General features: G+C 40.0%; 1 protein-coding gene across 2 annotated transcripts; it reads left to right on the top strand.

Annotated features, from left to right (window-relative positions):
• Nucleotides 1-2956: 2956 nt before the first annotated feature.
• Nucleotides 2957-14296, top strand: PRDX4 (peroxiredoxin 4). 2 transcript variants are annotated; one of them, XM_040266652.1, is made up of 8 exons: nucleotides 2968-3339; nucleotides 6785-6902; nucleotides 9169-9285; nucleotides 9986-10108; nucleotides 12185-12315; nucleotides 13261-13295; nucleotides 13922-13972; nucleotides 14184-14296. In XM_040266652.1, the coding sequence occupies exons 1-7, from the start codon at nucleotides 3090-3092 to the stop codon at nucleotides 13970-13972; spliced, it is 825 nt and encodes a 274-aa protein (XP_040122586.1). In that variant the 5' UTR covers nucleotides 2968-3089; the 3' UTR covers nucleotides 14184-14296. The 2 variants fall into 2 exon arrangements, with proteins under 2 accessions (XP_040122585.1, XP_040122586.1); XM_040266651.1 differs by lacking the exon at nucleotides 13922-13972 and having other exon boundaries at nucleotides 2957-3339; nucleotides 14184-14294.
• The last annotated feature ends 926 nt before the right edge of the window (nucleotides 14297-15222 follow it).

The following is a 15222-nucleotide window of genomic DNA, read 5'->3' as shown; positions in this document are numbered from 1 at the left end:
GGTGGGTAGCCCTTGTTGCCAACTTGGGCACCTCAGCTCAGGTTATAACAGAGGTGTCAGGAAATAACACTATCCCCAAGCTTTCTCTCCCAGTTCCTAAATTAAGAGAGTCAGCTCAAGGCCTAGAATTCACTAAGGCTGTGTGGCTGTTTGTCCAACGGTCAGCATGGATCACCGAAGCCGACCTCGGGGCACTGGTCTGAGCCGAGTCCCTGGAACTCAGCCCCGAATTCCCCGGGCCTCAGTCCCCTTCCATGTGGAACAGGAGGCCAGAGGAGAAGATGAATGGGAGGTTCGAGAGCTACCTCGTCCGAGAACGCCTACTCCTATCAACAGGCCACTGCAAAGTGAAGAAATGACAGACAACGTTATGGGTAAGGACATGCTCCCCCATAACTCCCTCTACCACCCTCAGAAAAAGAGAGGTGACTTCCTCCTTTCCCCACAGGAAACAGGTCAGGAAACAAAAAGCAGAGCATATAATGGGTGGGACTGGGGGAGGGATGAGTTTATTTCCTATTTGCCTCAAAAGGTTGTCTGGAGGGGTACAATATGTGAAAGCAACCTTAAACTATGACAGGCTATCAGAAACATTAGATGCTCTTTACAAAATCAAATGTATACAATAGCAAATGCTCAGCTGCGCCAGGTGCCTTGGGAATCCACGTAGATTTTGACCCCAGGGAGCTGACAGTCTGGGGAAACAAACTGCTGGATGGCTTTTGTGGGATTCAGAAAGATGATAAGAGCTCACAGGAAAATAGAAGGGGGACATAAAAGCTACCGATGGCTTACCTCTTTCTAGTGTGCGCACTGTGTGTCTCCCCTCAGTTCTCATCTGCCATCTTAGCTAACAGGTGAGTGATGGGGTTACTTGTCAGAAGATGGAACAATACCATGCCTGGGAGAAAGAGTTTTGTGGGAACTTAGGAAGTCTTGATTTTAAAAGAGTAATACACACCTTGAGACAGTCACAAATCACCAAAATGTGACTTTTCTGCTTGAGCTTCTTCTTTCCCACCGAAAGATAATAATTGAACTCAAGATACTGCTTTTCAGGTTAGACCTATCTTCTCCAAATTCTGCCAGGACTTAAAAGGGCTTACAGCTGGAGTCATGGTGCCAGTTCACCCAGCTCACTGCAGGAAAAGGAGAATAAGTATCTGTTGTGAAGTGAAAGTTGCTCAGTAGTGTCTGACTCTTTGCGACCCCATGGACTATACAGTCCATGGAATTCTCCAGGCCAGAATACTGGAGTGGGTAGCCTTTCCCTTCTCCAGGGGATCTTCCCAACCCAGGGATCGAACTCAGGTCTGCCACCTTGCAGGCGGATTCTATACCAGCTGAGCCACCAGGGAAGCCCTAAGTATCTGTTAGAGGTATAAAATCAGCTTCCCAGTTGGCTCAGTGATAAAGAATCCGCCTGCCAATGCAGGAGATGTGGGTCCTATCCCTAGGTCGGGAATATTCCCTGGAGGAGGAAATGGCAGCCCATTCCAATATTCTTGCCTGGGACAAGAATTCTGTCCATGGACAGAGGAGCCTAGCAGGCGACAGTCCATAGGGTCATAAAGAGTCTGACACGACTGTGCAACTGAGCGCATGGGCGCGCACGCACACCACCACCACCCCCCCACACACACACACACACAGAAGCATAAAATTTCAGAGGCAGAAAGGTTACTTTGGGGAGGGGTGATGGATGGTAGTGAGGCTCCCGTAGGAGAGATGTGCGCGGAAGAATAAGAGGATCTAAAACAGTATTGACCAGTCACCTGCAATGGCGAGAGCACAGTCTCCCTCAAAGCTTTGTGGAAGAGATGGGCCTGGAAAGATGAGGAGCACCTAAAACACTGCTGAGGGCGAACAGGAATGGCTGAGAGAAGGGAGGGTGGTCCAGTAGGGCAGGAGACCCGCCGTGGCCGTTGGGCTTCGCTGTGAGGCTTCACTGAGCACCCTGGGCTTGCCCACAGGGCGCAGGCGCAAATGCCTAGCCCATTGCTCTTTCAAGGTCCTATAATGGGCAGAACTAGTTTGGAAAGGGTTGTCACAGGGAGTAAGGATATAAAATGTGAAAGCAACTTAAAACTGACTGGCAGTTGGGAACATTAGGTGTTATTCACAAAATCAAAAGCTTACAATGGCAAATGCCCACCTTGTGCCAGGTGCCTTGGGAAACAAAGCTGAACTCCACATCGATTTTGATCCCAGGGAGCTGACAGTCTAACAGAGGAAAGAGAAACTGTCGGATGGCTTCTGTGAGATTCAGAAAGATGACTAGAGCTCGCAGGAGGCTAGAAGGGACCCCGGGGGGGCGGGGGCGGGGGAGAGCATAGAGTGCAGAAGACTCCTGTAAAATGATGGGGTAATTGTCAGATGATGGAACTATACTGCGCTGGAAGAAAGTTTGGTTTTCTGGGAACTTTTCAAGTTAAAAAATAAGACACCTTTAAGGCAGGCTTAAGTTACCAAACTGCCTGTTTGCCTTGCCTGCTGGAGAAGAGTAAATGGTTAGGCCTTTCTTCTCCAAGTTTTCCCAGGATTTACAAACTTACAAGGGCTTCAACTAGGGATGAAGGTGAGGGGAGTCGTGCGGTTGTTGGCAGATCACTTCAAGGAAAAAAACAGTACCTGTTAGAAGTATAAAGTGCAAGCCATTCAGAGATAAGTTCGTTTCACTTTTTTTGGGGGGTGGGGAATGGTGTGCAGTGGTGAGGCTTCGTGGAAGAGACGAGCGTAAAAGGATGTCTAAAGACGTGTGAGAGAGGGAGCGCGTGAGACCAGTCACGGCCGCTGTCGCTTCTCAGGGTTAGGCAAAGCGCCCTGCCTGGGCCCGCCCCAGGGCGCATGCGCAAACGCCCGCAAGAGGATGAGTGGGCGGGGCTGGCGACCACGTGGCCAGGCCGGCTCCCGGAGAGCCCGGGAAGCGGGCGACAGGGGCAGCGGAGGGGCGGGGGAGTGAGGAGGCGGGGCTGGTCTCGCGAGGCCGCGCTTGGGCTCGAACGGGGGTTGAGCGCGCGGTTGTAGCTGTCTGGCGGCGGGAGAAGTAGCGTTCGAGCCAAGGAACGTGCGACTACACTCGCGTGGTCATGGAGGCGCCGCCGCCGCCGCCGCCGCTACCCGCGACGACTCTGGCCCCTGGCCGGAGCCGAAAGCTCCTGCTGCTGCCTCTGCTGCTGGTCTTGCTGCGGGCCGAAGCTGTGCGGGGCTTGGAGACGGAGGAGAGGCCCCGAACCCGCGAAGAGGAGTGCCACTTCTACGCGGGTGGCCAAGTGTACCCGGGAGAGGTGTCCCGGGTTTCGGTCGCCGAACACTCCCTGCACCTCAGCAAAGCCAAAAGTAGGTGGTGCCCCACCACGGCGGGGTGACCGGTGGCACCCGGAGGTGGGGAGGGCCAGGGGACACGTGTACCCTGGTTACGATGGCTACCCGGGGGCCTGACTTGGGCGGCACCTCCTGGGCTACCTCCGGTCCCTAAGGGGGAGCTTGGTTCTCCTGAGGGGTGGGGGGATGGAGGCGGTTCCAGAGTTGTGAAGAAAGGGGTGGGTTCCACTGATCAGATTTTGGAGGAAGTAGTGGTTACCCCAAAAGCCGCAGATGAGGGAGAGGGTGGCCCTGGTCCTGGGCTTGCAGGCGACGAGGATGTTGTGCAAATTAGAACACTTCCTCAAACATCGCGAAGTGCCTGCAGCGCATCGCGTCTGTTTTCAAGTACGATTTCGGAGAATAATGCGCTGGTAAGTTGAATAACGATTCACAGAAAGTTTGGATAAACAAAAAAGTGGCTAAACAACGTTTAGTTCAGGAGAGCAAACGTTTCATTTTGTTGTTGTTGCATCTTACAAAGAAAACTATTAAAAGCCAGCTTCCCAGAGACCTTTAGCGTTAATGGGCATCCTTTGTGTTTCTCAGAAATGAAGAGCTTGTTACAGGGTGTATTTTGGAGGCTCTTTGTAGGGAAATGCGGAAAAGGAGGTTAGAAGTAATGCATTTGGGTTGATAAACCTCGTGGCAAATTTGTGTCCTGCCAGTTTGGCTTTTGATTATTTGCATTTCTGTCCAGTGTACACAACTAATGGCCACTTTCACAAAAGACACGTCAGACTAAGTGGATACTGAGAAAATTGTGGCCTGCTGCATCTGGATGTTAAGATCAGCCAAAAAGTGGGTAGGGGCTAAAGGATTAAAGGGTGTCCCTTGCTTGCTTTTAAATAACTTGCTTTTCCTACTGACCATCTGGCATTCTGAAGATGTGTATTTGGCTTTTGTGGTCCAGTTACAGCATGTTCCTTGCCCATGTTCAGTGAAAAAAAGCAATGCTTCACATTTATGAATCCCCAGTGTTAAATGGAATGTTGATATGCCTTAGGATGGAGTGGGAGTGATAAATGAGAAAAACTGTTTTGCCTCCTCAAACATCTGCAGTTCTTTCCTACTGCAAGTTATCTTTAGGTTTTTGTTTTTTAAAAAGCTAGTGTTGCACTTTCAAGATCATATTTCCAAGTCTCATTGCTTTTACTTGCCTTGGAAGATATTTTGAAATATGGCAGCCAGTTAAGTGTTTACTGGCATTACATATATTTCCATAACATGCCATCCAAGTCTGCTCATGGAAGCTAATGGTAGTAATAAGATTTCCCTCTACCAGCAGACCTTTTCAAATTTTAGGTATTTGCTACATTTCTCTCATGTGTAGGCTCATCTAGAATTACAGGAGCAAAACAGAATATTATGGAGCTATTAAGTTCATACTTTCAGATAATTTTTAGTAACATGAAAAATTATTCATGATCTAATGCTTCCTTTTTTCACAAGTGGGATGCAACAAGATCCAAATTTGTGTTTTAAAAGACTAGGAGGAAGGACATCAAAATGTTAACAGTAGTTAAACAGATGGGTTATGGGCAAAGGGAATTTAAATATACTTTATACTCCTCTCCTTTTGCTTTGTTAATTATATGATTTGTATTTGGGACAATTTTTGGTTTTTGTTTTTTGGGGGTTTTTTGGTAAGAACGTTCTTTTTTTTTTTTTCTTTTTCTTTTGATTGGAGGCTAATTACAATATTGTGGTAGTTTTGCCATACATTCACATGAATCAGCCATGGGTGTACATGTGTTCCCCATCCTGACATGCGAGTGGTTGCTTTGGGAATTCCATTTATAGATCTTAGCAAACTGCATTCTCTTTGCTCTATAAACTGATGACAGTTTTTTTAACTAACATTGTAGTTCATAAATCAAGAACCCAAAATTTCCCTCCCAAAAAAAGAAAAAGAAAGCCATATCTAGGTAGAGTCAAGGATATGAAGGCATGCCTTTCCACCACCTTGCCAAGATTGTTACCATTTAACAAACTTTTACCAATTTGTTAAGCCTAATAATGATAATAAAGCATTCCATCAATGTCTATTAAAAAGAACTCAAAAATCAAGATTTTCAGAGCAAAATTTTTCAGTTTTATTGGTTTTCCCAATATGCTAAAATCACTATGGACTATGATTGTAACACATTATTACAACTATAACCTCACACTTGAGTAGTATTTTTAAATAATATATATAAAGCATATATAGTTCCATATCCTTCTGCTATCTTAATTCTCCCTCCTAGCCTTTACCTAATCAGATCAGGATGTTTTTGTGAGGTAGGCTGCTGGCTCAAGATAAGTAATCACCTATTATACATTAACTTCACAGAGAAATTAAATGTGTCTCTGTTTTCAGAGTTATCAAAAATGCTGGCTACTATACAAAATATAATAAATGCTATTATAAGCCTTACTTTCTAGGAACCTTAGTCAAACTTGGAAGCAAGTATTGATGTTAATGTATGTAATGGTTCTGAAAGTTTAAGTGCTATCTAAATATGTTAACAGAATATCAAGGTACATTATTATCAAAGCATGTGCTAGACTTCCAAGCATACCCTGACAAGACAGCAGCATGAACTATTCAATTTCCATTAGGTCAGTTGTTCAAGAGGGTCTCTTCAAAGCCTGGAAAATAATCCTATGGTCTAGGATTTTATACTTCTGTCCTGACATATTTGCAGATTTTCTATTCCTTGAATGTAGCAGCAGGTCCTCCATGTATATTCAAGAAACTGGACAAACACTTAAATTAATACATCTGGAAGACTGCCATTAGAGAACGGAAAATCTAATTATTTGAAATGTGGCAAGCTGATTAACCTGGAGGAACTATAGTGAAGTATCCCGTAGGGTTTAGTGCAGGGATAGAATATAGGGGGTCTGTGAGCATGAATAGGAAAAATAATCTTTATTTTCACTAATCTCCAGCTGAAATATAGCAGTTCTTTCCATTATGAACATCAGCAACAAACCACCTTAGCCTCAGCAGTACTCATTTGTAGTTGTCTCCAAGAAGAATCACATATATTTCATACCATTATTATGGATGCTGCAGGTATCCTGAAACATCATTTACACTCATCACAATCTTGAGTAGTTACTAGATCACTGCCAGGTCTTGGAGTTTTAAAGTGTTAAGAAAAAGGACACAAATATTAATATATCACCAGTTTTTTTAAATAGTTTTGATGATTACATTTCAATGTAATTTATTTCCTTTGAAATTCTAAATATGCTAAATATTTTATGCATTTAGTAACACTGCAGAAGTCCATCTGCATCACCAGACTGCTAAAAGAGGTCCAAAGATTCCCTCTGAAGCCTTGGTTTTTAGTGATGTCCTAAAGATGTCCTTCTGTCATCCCACCAACTTTCCCATCGTTTAAGAACATCATATGTTTTTCTTTCTTAGTTTCCAAGCCAGCACCTTATTGGGAAGGAACAGCTGTGATAAATGGCGAATTTAAGGAGCTCAAGTTAACTGATTATCGTGGGAAGTACCTGGTTTTTTTCTTCTACCCACTTGATTTGTAAGTAATCCATATCATAGCAGCTAATAATACCTCAGTCATTATTAATCTTTGCTCAGGAGCATCATATAGTTAGAAATTTCTTAGCACTTGTTCGTAAAGGGCAACCTGAGATGAGTTTTTTTTTTTCAAGAAGGTAACATCTTGAATATATTTCAGAATCATAACCCATTGACCCCAATGTTGTATACTTTTATATGTGTGATTGTGTTAACGTAATGTAATCATTAGACAAAAGCCACAGTTATAGTCATTAAACTCACTAAGGCAAGAAAACGGACTGAGAATGTTTTAAAAAGCATTTAAATAGCAAGACTTAGGCCACAAATCTGTTTGTCTGTTAATATGAATATTTATAAGGCTTTTTATCTGGTGATACCATTTAACTTTGGCTTTATTATTTTTGTTCTTTGTTGCATGTTACTTTCCTGTGATTTGAACATTTTCCTGAAAACATTGGATATATTTAAGGAATAACACCTATTAACATAAATATGATTATGGAGGGAGTTCTCTTTAACTCTGACCACACTTTTATAGGTAGAAAGTTGACTCAAAGTAAAGATTCTTAGAGCTTTAGTCATACTGAGGATTTAATTTTTAATTTTTCAAATTCCATGAAAATGAAAAGAATACCAAAGAGAGTTAGCAAAATTTTGATCTTTTCTGTTTGAATATGTTTTTTGGTTACAAAAAGTAAACAGATTATTCTGTCTGTGCCACTGTATACTAAGTTCCTTTCTCCATTAGGAGTAATCTATAACTATGTAAATATATTTTAAATTTGTAGGGAGGATATACTTAAGCTTATATCTTTATTCCTATAGACCAGGGGCAGCAAACTTCTTCTGTACAGGGCCAGATAGTAAAAATTTTAGTCTTGAAGTGATCTTCATTGCAACTACTCAACTTTGCCATTGTAGCACAAAATAGCCACAGACAATAATAAAGGGGTCTTGTACTCCATTGAAAGTTTATTTACAAAAACAAGGTAATGCTAGATTTTGGCCTGTGGGCTGAAGTTTGCTGACTCTACTCTAATCCAAATAGAATTCTCATAAAAACGTGTACATTGAGACTGAAACAAACCATGACTCTGCATAATATGTAACCTTTTAAATTAGTAAGAACTTCCTTCTTTCTAATCAATTTGTACTATGGCTTGACTAACTAAAATGTGTACTATAACTTAACTTCTAATAGAAACCCGAAGTAGACATTTTAATGTATATAAAATGATAGGCCTTCTAAATTCATGTTGCTATAAAACCAAAAAGCAGCACACATATTAAATATATATGATGCTAAACGTGAATTTTGAAATTAGCCTAACATAGCAGACAAATAAGCTATTTCTCCAGTATTACTTAAAATTCCCTAATGAACAAGACATATCTAATTAGAGGATGATGTTAGCAGTGGTCTTCTGGAGCAGGGAGCTAAGAGAGCTTCTGCTGTATGCATGTAATGCCAGCCAAACTGGACCTAGTTAGAGAAAGAAGAATCCTGGGACATTTGCCACAGTCTGCAAGGAAGAAAATCAGAATTGTAACCCTTCGGGTTTCTGCCAAAATTTTTATGTTGGGCCAGTAAGAGAAGGAAATGGCAACCCACTCCAGTATTCTTGCCTAGAGAATCCCACGCACAGAAGAGCCTGGTGGGCTACAATCCATGGGGTCGCAAAGAGTCGGACATAACTGAGCAACTAACACACGCACAGTATATCTCTAGGTAACATTTCTTGGGATAACAGAAAGGAGGACAAGGACCAATCATTCTTACCTTTTGGAAAATATTAAAAGTTCATTTTATAGGTCAGATTTCCAAAGACATAATCTGGATTAGAACTGTCTTCTTGCATATGGCAGTCCTCTACTCAAACAACTGAAACATTTGAAAAGCCTGTATTGGACTGTGGTAGGAACCTGTCCCCTGAGTCTATGTTTTTCAAACTTTCTTGACCATGACACACAGCACGAAGTCCATTTTTCATTGCTGCCCTATACACTTACACACACATACAAGGTAACAGTCAGTCTGTATGCACCAATATAAGGTTTATCAAGACATAATTGAGAACTCTATATTTTTTAATTAAATAATATTTGATCCAATGACCATTTCTTAGACTACTCCATTTTGAGAAGGTTCATATATAAAATTGTTCTTAATGTGCATTTTTATATACTAAAGTGTTTATAAAAACAAAATCATTTGAAACTAAGTATATGTGTATTTTGAGAATAATGATTTTTTTTTATTTCAGCACTTTTGTGTGTCCAACTGAAATCATCGCCTTTGGTGATAGAATTGACGAATTCAGATCAATCAACACTGAAGTGGTAGCATGCTCTGTTGATTCACAGTTCACCCATTTGGCCTGGTCAGTATCTTAAACTTATCATTTATAGGGAAAGAATAGACATACTCTTAAATTATGGCCAGACAACTCTTAACATGACAGGAATATAGTTATTTATCAGACAGTTCAGGAATAAATTTATCTGAGAGCTGCTAGTTCAATGAAAGTACAGTAAAAATGTTTAAAGATTTTATAGAACATTTCAAATTTTGGAAAAAGTTAAATTCAAAAGATAGATATAGGGACTTCCCTGGCAGTCCAGTGGTGAAGAATTTACCTTCCAGTGCAGAGGGTGCCAGTTCATTCACTGGTCAGGGAGCTAAGAGTCCACATGCCTCACAGCCAAAAACCCAAAACATAAACAACAGAAACAATATCGTAACAAATTCAATAAAGATTTTTAAAATGGTCAGTACCAAATAATTATTTTTTAGAAGATGTAATATCCACAGCAAAAACCACTGAATTCTGTGATTATTATGATAAATTGGATAACCTTAATCTGGAGAAATAAATTTTTTAATATTTACTTTATAAGAAGCAATGATTAAATAATTTTTAATTCATTAAACATGAAAAGATGTTCCACCTAATTGCAAAAAATTTGACAGTGAAATGACAAGAGATGCCACGCACATGTTTGTGTACATATGCAAGGAGTGTGGACTATTTTAATGTATGCTGTTTACTTAACCCTGAAAGGTACATTTTCTGTTAACAGGATTAATACTCCTCGAAGACAAGGAGGACTTGGGTCAATAAGTATTCCACTTCTTGCGGATTTGAACCATCAGATCTCAAAGGACTATGGCGTATATCTGGAAGACTCAGGCCACACTCTTAGGTACCTTTCAGTAGTTGTACATGATGACAAATACAAATATATTTGTAATCCTACTTGAAATGGAATTAGAAAATACAAGGTTTGATCAAGAAATATTTGTTCTACTTGCAAAAATGTTGTAGATAGCATTAAAAATAATTGGTGAGTGCCTGACAAACTATGTGAGTGTCAAAGACTGTTAGAACTGGAAAATTCTAGAGGTCTTCAGCCCTGTCATTTTACATAAAAACAGATTCAGCATTCCAAGAACTTAGCCAAAGTGACTATAGTTAATTGCAGAACCCAGACATAAACCCAGGTCCCCAAACTTTCTGTCCATTTCTTTCTCTTTTCCAAACTGACTCGAGTAATAGTTTTTCTAAATACAAGTATCATAGTATTTAGCCAACCTGTGCCTCTGGAGTAGGAAAAATTAAGGATATATTTTACTTAACAGCTCTCATTGAGTTACTTGAGCTAATAATTGCTGATGTAATTCTTAGAAAAAGGGCAGCTTCAGCTTGAAATACTTGTAATTTTCTTATAATCATATTGATTTACTTTGCAGTGCTAATAGTTCTTTTAATGTTTTATGTAAAGGTGTATTTTATAATCTTGTGTTTTTCTAGAACTGATTTATTGAGATACAATTTACATACCATACAACTCACCCATCTAAAGTATACAATTTAGTAATTTTTAGTATTTCACAGTTGTACAACCATCACCACAATCAATGTTACAACATTTTTATTGCTCCAAAAAGAAATCCCATACCCATTAGCAGTTACTCCCCATTTTACCCAGTCCCCCTCCCCTAGCCCTACACAACCACTAATCTACTTTATGTCTTAATAGTTGCCTATTCTGGACATTTCATATAGATGGGATCCTATGGTATCTGCTCTTTTATGACTAGCCTCTTTCACTTACCGTAATATTTTCAAGGTTCATCCATATTGAATCAGTTTATCCCTGCCAAGTTTCTTTTTGTTTTGTATTTGTCAAGTCTATAATGGTTTCTGCCTAGCGATTATTATTAACTCCCAAAGAATAAATATGCCACTAAAGACTGAGGCACTTTTCAAATTGACAATTATTTGAACATTTGCTGTTGCTGTTGCTAAGTCGCTTCAGTCGTGTCCGACTCTGTGCGACCTGATAGACGGCAGCCCACCAGGCTCCCCCGTCCCTGGGATTCTCCAGGCAAGAACACTGGAGTGGGTTGCCATTTCCTTCTCCAATGCATGAAAGTGAAAATTAAAAGGGAAGTCGCCGACTGAGCGACCCCATGGACCGCCGCCTACCAGGCTCCTTCGCCCATGGGATTTTCCAGGCAAGAGTACTGGAGTGGGTTGCCATTGCCTTCTCCGAACAAACTAAGTAAATTATCTAATATCAGCAAGCACAGCAAATGTCTTAGTCTCAGTCTATCAAAGCAGCAGCATACAAAATCAAAAGAGAAAACAGAAGCTACAGTTTGCTACCAAAGAACAGGCGGATTTTCTTTTTATGTGGAGTGTGTGGCTATGATGAGTGTTATGGAGGCAAGGTCAAAATTTCCAATCAGCCTCGCTTACTTCAAAATAGACTTGATCACCTTTTATGAGGATTTTCAATTGTGAAAGTAGTACGTGAAAGAACACAAATATGAATAGTAATTAACAATTTTACCTAAGTTTGACCAAGTTGATCTGGTCTAAAGAGACTGAGCCCTAGTAGGTTCAGAGGTTGCGTTACGCATTCAAAAAAAAATTTAAAGTATTGTAGAATAAGGCTTTGCTATGCAGTTTTATCATTTACAGTACAGTCCTAAATCTAGTACACGTGAAGATTCAACTGATAATACTACAGTACATTTCAAAGACAAAAACAAAATTTTAATGCTACCGTTTAACAGTGATAATCCCAAAATACACAGTAGACAGGTGTGGGTATAGGGGTGTGTGCATGTACATACCAGTCAAGTAGGTAGGTAGTATGTTTTTGGTTCTGTATAACATCCTTCTGTTTGAGCGGTACAGGGATTCACAGTAACTAATATTTGTCTTAACTGAGAACAAATGTCCTCATCTTTCCCATTCTTCTTTTTTACAGAGGTCTCTTCATTATTGATGACAAGGGAATCCTAAGACAGATTACTCTGAATGACCTTCCCGTGGGTAGATCCGTGGATGAGACACTACGTTTGGTTCAGGCATTCCAGTACACTGACAAACATGGAGAAGGTGCCCTTTCCTTCTGTCATAGCCTTTGGATCTTTTAGTTTGAGAGATAGTAGCATAATATGGTTTCTTAAAAGTAATTTTGATGGTTCCAGAGTCTTCCAATTGTTTTCAAATTATTAGATCTTTTAAGCAAATAATTATTAATATGAAAGTGCTTTTAACAAAATATCACTAATATATTCTACCTACTGAATAGGCTAGAAAAAATATTATTTTCATAGTCCTTTTGGATAATCTCAGAAAAGTTTCTGCTACATAATTTTTCCTATTATGTTTCTATTAACTTAAAATGTGCCAGCCAATCTGGCCATATCTAGTAATGTAGGTTTTATTTGCATGTTTTACGTTATTTAGCTTTTTTCTTCAAGGTAATTCAGAAATCTTTGAGGTTATTCAGTAACACGTTAGTAATCTATTAGTTCACCCTTTCACTCCAAGTTTTTGCAGTAGGCAAATGATAAACATCAGATTCTTCTTAAAATAGAACGTATGTTACATATTCCTTTCAAAAGTATAACTCAGTGCCTGGGTCAGAGTGCTGAAACAGTGAACCATGGCATCAGGACCAAATACTGCAGGGCACAGAAGGTAAGCTTAAGGGGATGTACATTTGAGGAATTTTGCTGTACCCAGACCTTTCGATTCACCAGATTCCCAAACTTTCCAGCTTTACTAGAGGAACACTCAATTTGATTTCTTCTGTTATAAATGTAACTAAACATGACTGAGAAAACTGAAAAATAGCTATCTGCTGATAAGCTCCAGGACTAGAATTTCTTGTTGCAAGCCAGTAAGCTAACAGAAGTCAAGTGTTCAGTGGCCTAGAAATGTTCTCATTAATATAGGTTCTATTTTCGGTATCATTTGGAAAAGGAAAAGCTGAGAGTTGCTAGAGAGAATTAAACAGTTTTTAAACTGTCTTTTGCCAATTTTTGTTCCTTTCAGTCTGCCCTGCTGGTTGGAAACCTGGTAGTGAAACAGTAAGTCAAGTTCATTTTTCTGTTAAGGGGATGGCTGGGGCCAAAAAGAAGCCAACCCTGGGATAATCTCTGTTTGTAACAGACCTGCCTTGATTTTGTAAATGAAGTAAACATTGCTAGGCAGAACTCCTAAAAGAATTACAGGCATTCTTTGGACTGTAGGGCGAGTACCTGAAACTGCAAAAGCAGAATATGGGACTTGATGCTCTGGATTTTAAAGCCAAGTATTCAGATAATTATATCATTTAAAAAGCAGAAGGAGGGAAGCAGTGGAGACTTGTTAAATTCAGAGCAAAGAGAATGGTCACAAGAAAATTTTTTCAGTGTATATATTAAAAGCTTTAGAGAAAATCTGGCTTAACTGACAATGAAGCTAATGATTCTCTCCTTGTCATATGAAGGAAGACAAGACTGAAACACATTCTTTCATTTAGGGAGGCTATATAGAGTGTTTCTTTTACTTTGCAGTTTGAGATTAAAAGGTTACACCCTAGACTGCCAAAAAACCCATTTGAGTTCTCTGCCCCCTTTTCAGGTTGTAGCATACCATCACTTCATCAGCAGATTATTTTACAAATGCATTAACATCTGTAGCCATGCTCCCTTAATGTGTTTGATTTAATTAGATCAAACCTGAAGATGCCGTGAAAGCTTGGTGGCCAAGAGAAGAGTTATAAGTAAGTTTGGGAGTGCTTGAGTACAGATGTTAATTCAGTAGCAGATCACCTGCCTTCTAAAATAGCTGAGATTAAAATTAGCAGGTAGGACAAATCCAGTTTTTCCTAAATATATATAATTTGGTACAGGAAAATAATCTTTACCTTCTTTAGTCAAGAGATGGCCAACTATTATCAGACTACTGATGATGTACGTTGTCTTCTTCAACAGATAATCCCAGATCCAGCCGGAAAACTGAAGTATTTCGATAAACTGAACTGAAAATACTTCCTCAGGTCACAGTGCTTGAAACTTCTCAATAAAACTCACTGTGTGTTACCACATTGTGTTACAGTGGTAGTTTCTCAAATAATAGAAAAATCTATGTCAGGAGCCAAAGATACTTAGTGTCATTAGACACTGATGCCAAATTCTCTATCTTTCCAAAACATGAAATGTCAGATTGACTCAAACTAGTAACAGGAATACTAACTGACATTTATGGAGTACATGCCATGTGCCAGGCATTGTTAGGAGTTTAGGTGCATTTTTTTTCCTCTTAACTCTCACAGTAACTCTTTGAGTTCTTTATTTCACAGATGAGGAAACAGCTTGCAAAGGTAGAATCAGTCTTTGAACCCAGATAGGCTAATTCTAGTTTGGGGCTCTTTACATTCCTCTGTGGCTCACCTCTGGGGGCAGCAGAAAAGTTAATAGGTTGGGAGCAGAGTCACCTTCCACTGCATCTGGGAGAAACAGTGGACTCCAGACTCTGCTCTGTACCCAGCGTAAAGCCCTTTGGTTCTCTCTTTTCTCTAAATTTACATTTTCAGCTTGTACCAAAATTATAAGTAAGAAATATTTGTATTTAGTTTATAATGGGAGTTCCCTGGTGGCCTGGTGGTTGGAATTCCAGCCTTTCCCTGCCATGGCCCAAGTTATATCTCTGGTTGGGAAACTGACATCCTGCAAGCTGCACAGCATGGCCAAAAACAAAAAAAAGATATATAGTTTAACAAAAGTTGAATCTCTAAATATAATGTAACCAGCTATTCACAAATGACCACATATAAAGCTGAACTCAAGTGCTTCTTCATCACCTGAATATAGCAATGGCTTTTTTGGTAGCTTTTTTGGGGGGTTCCTCCAGGCTCTCAAGGAAGGAACAGAGTTTAAAATTATATTTCTTCACTTGTTTACTTTTTTATAGTAAGTTTGAGTAAGTTTTAGGGGCCATTGTCATTTAAAGAATATTGTATCTGGGTCTTCA

Source organism: Oryx dammah, unplaced genomic scaffold (assembly GCF_014754425.2).
Source record: "Oryx dammah isolate SB20612 unplaced genomic scaffold, SCBI_Odam_1.1 HiC_scaffold_23, whole genome shotgun sequence".
Taxonomy (NCBI): domain Eukaryota; kingdom Metazoa; phylum Chordata; class Mammalia; order Artiodactyla; family Bovidae; genus Oryx; species Oryx dammah.
Note: the sequence above shows the minus strand (reverse complement) of the source record. Positions and strands in the feature narration are given on the sequence as shown.

Coding starts and splice junctions, on each gene's coding strand:
- PRDX4 (XM_040266652.1), top strand. CDS start 3,090: ATGGAGGCGCCGCCGCCGCCGCCGCCGCTACCCGCGACGACTCTGGCC. Junction 3,340..6,784: donor GCACCTCAGCAAAGCCAAAA/GTAGGTGGTGCC, acceptor TTTCTTTCTTAG/TTTCCAAGCCAGCACCTTAT. Junction 10,109..12,184: donor GACTCAGGCCACACTCTTAG/GTACCTTTCAGT, acceptor TCTTTTTTACAG/AGGTCTCTTCATTATTGATG.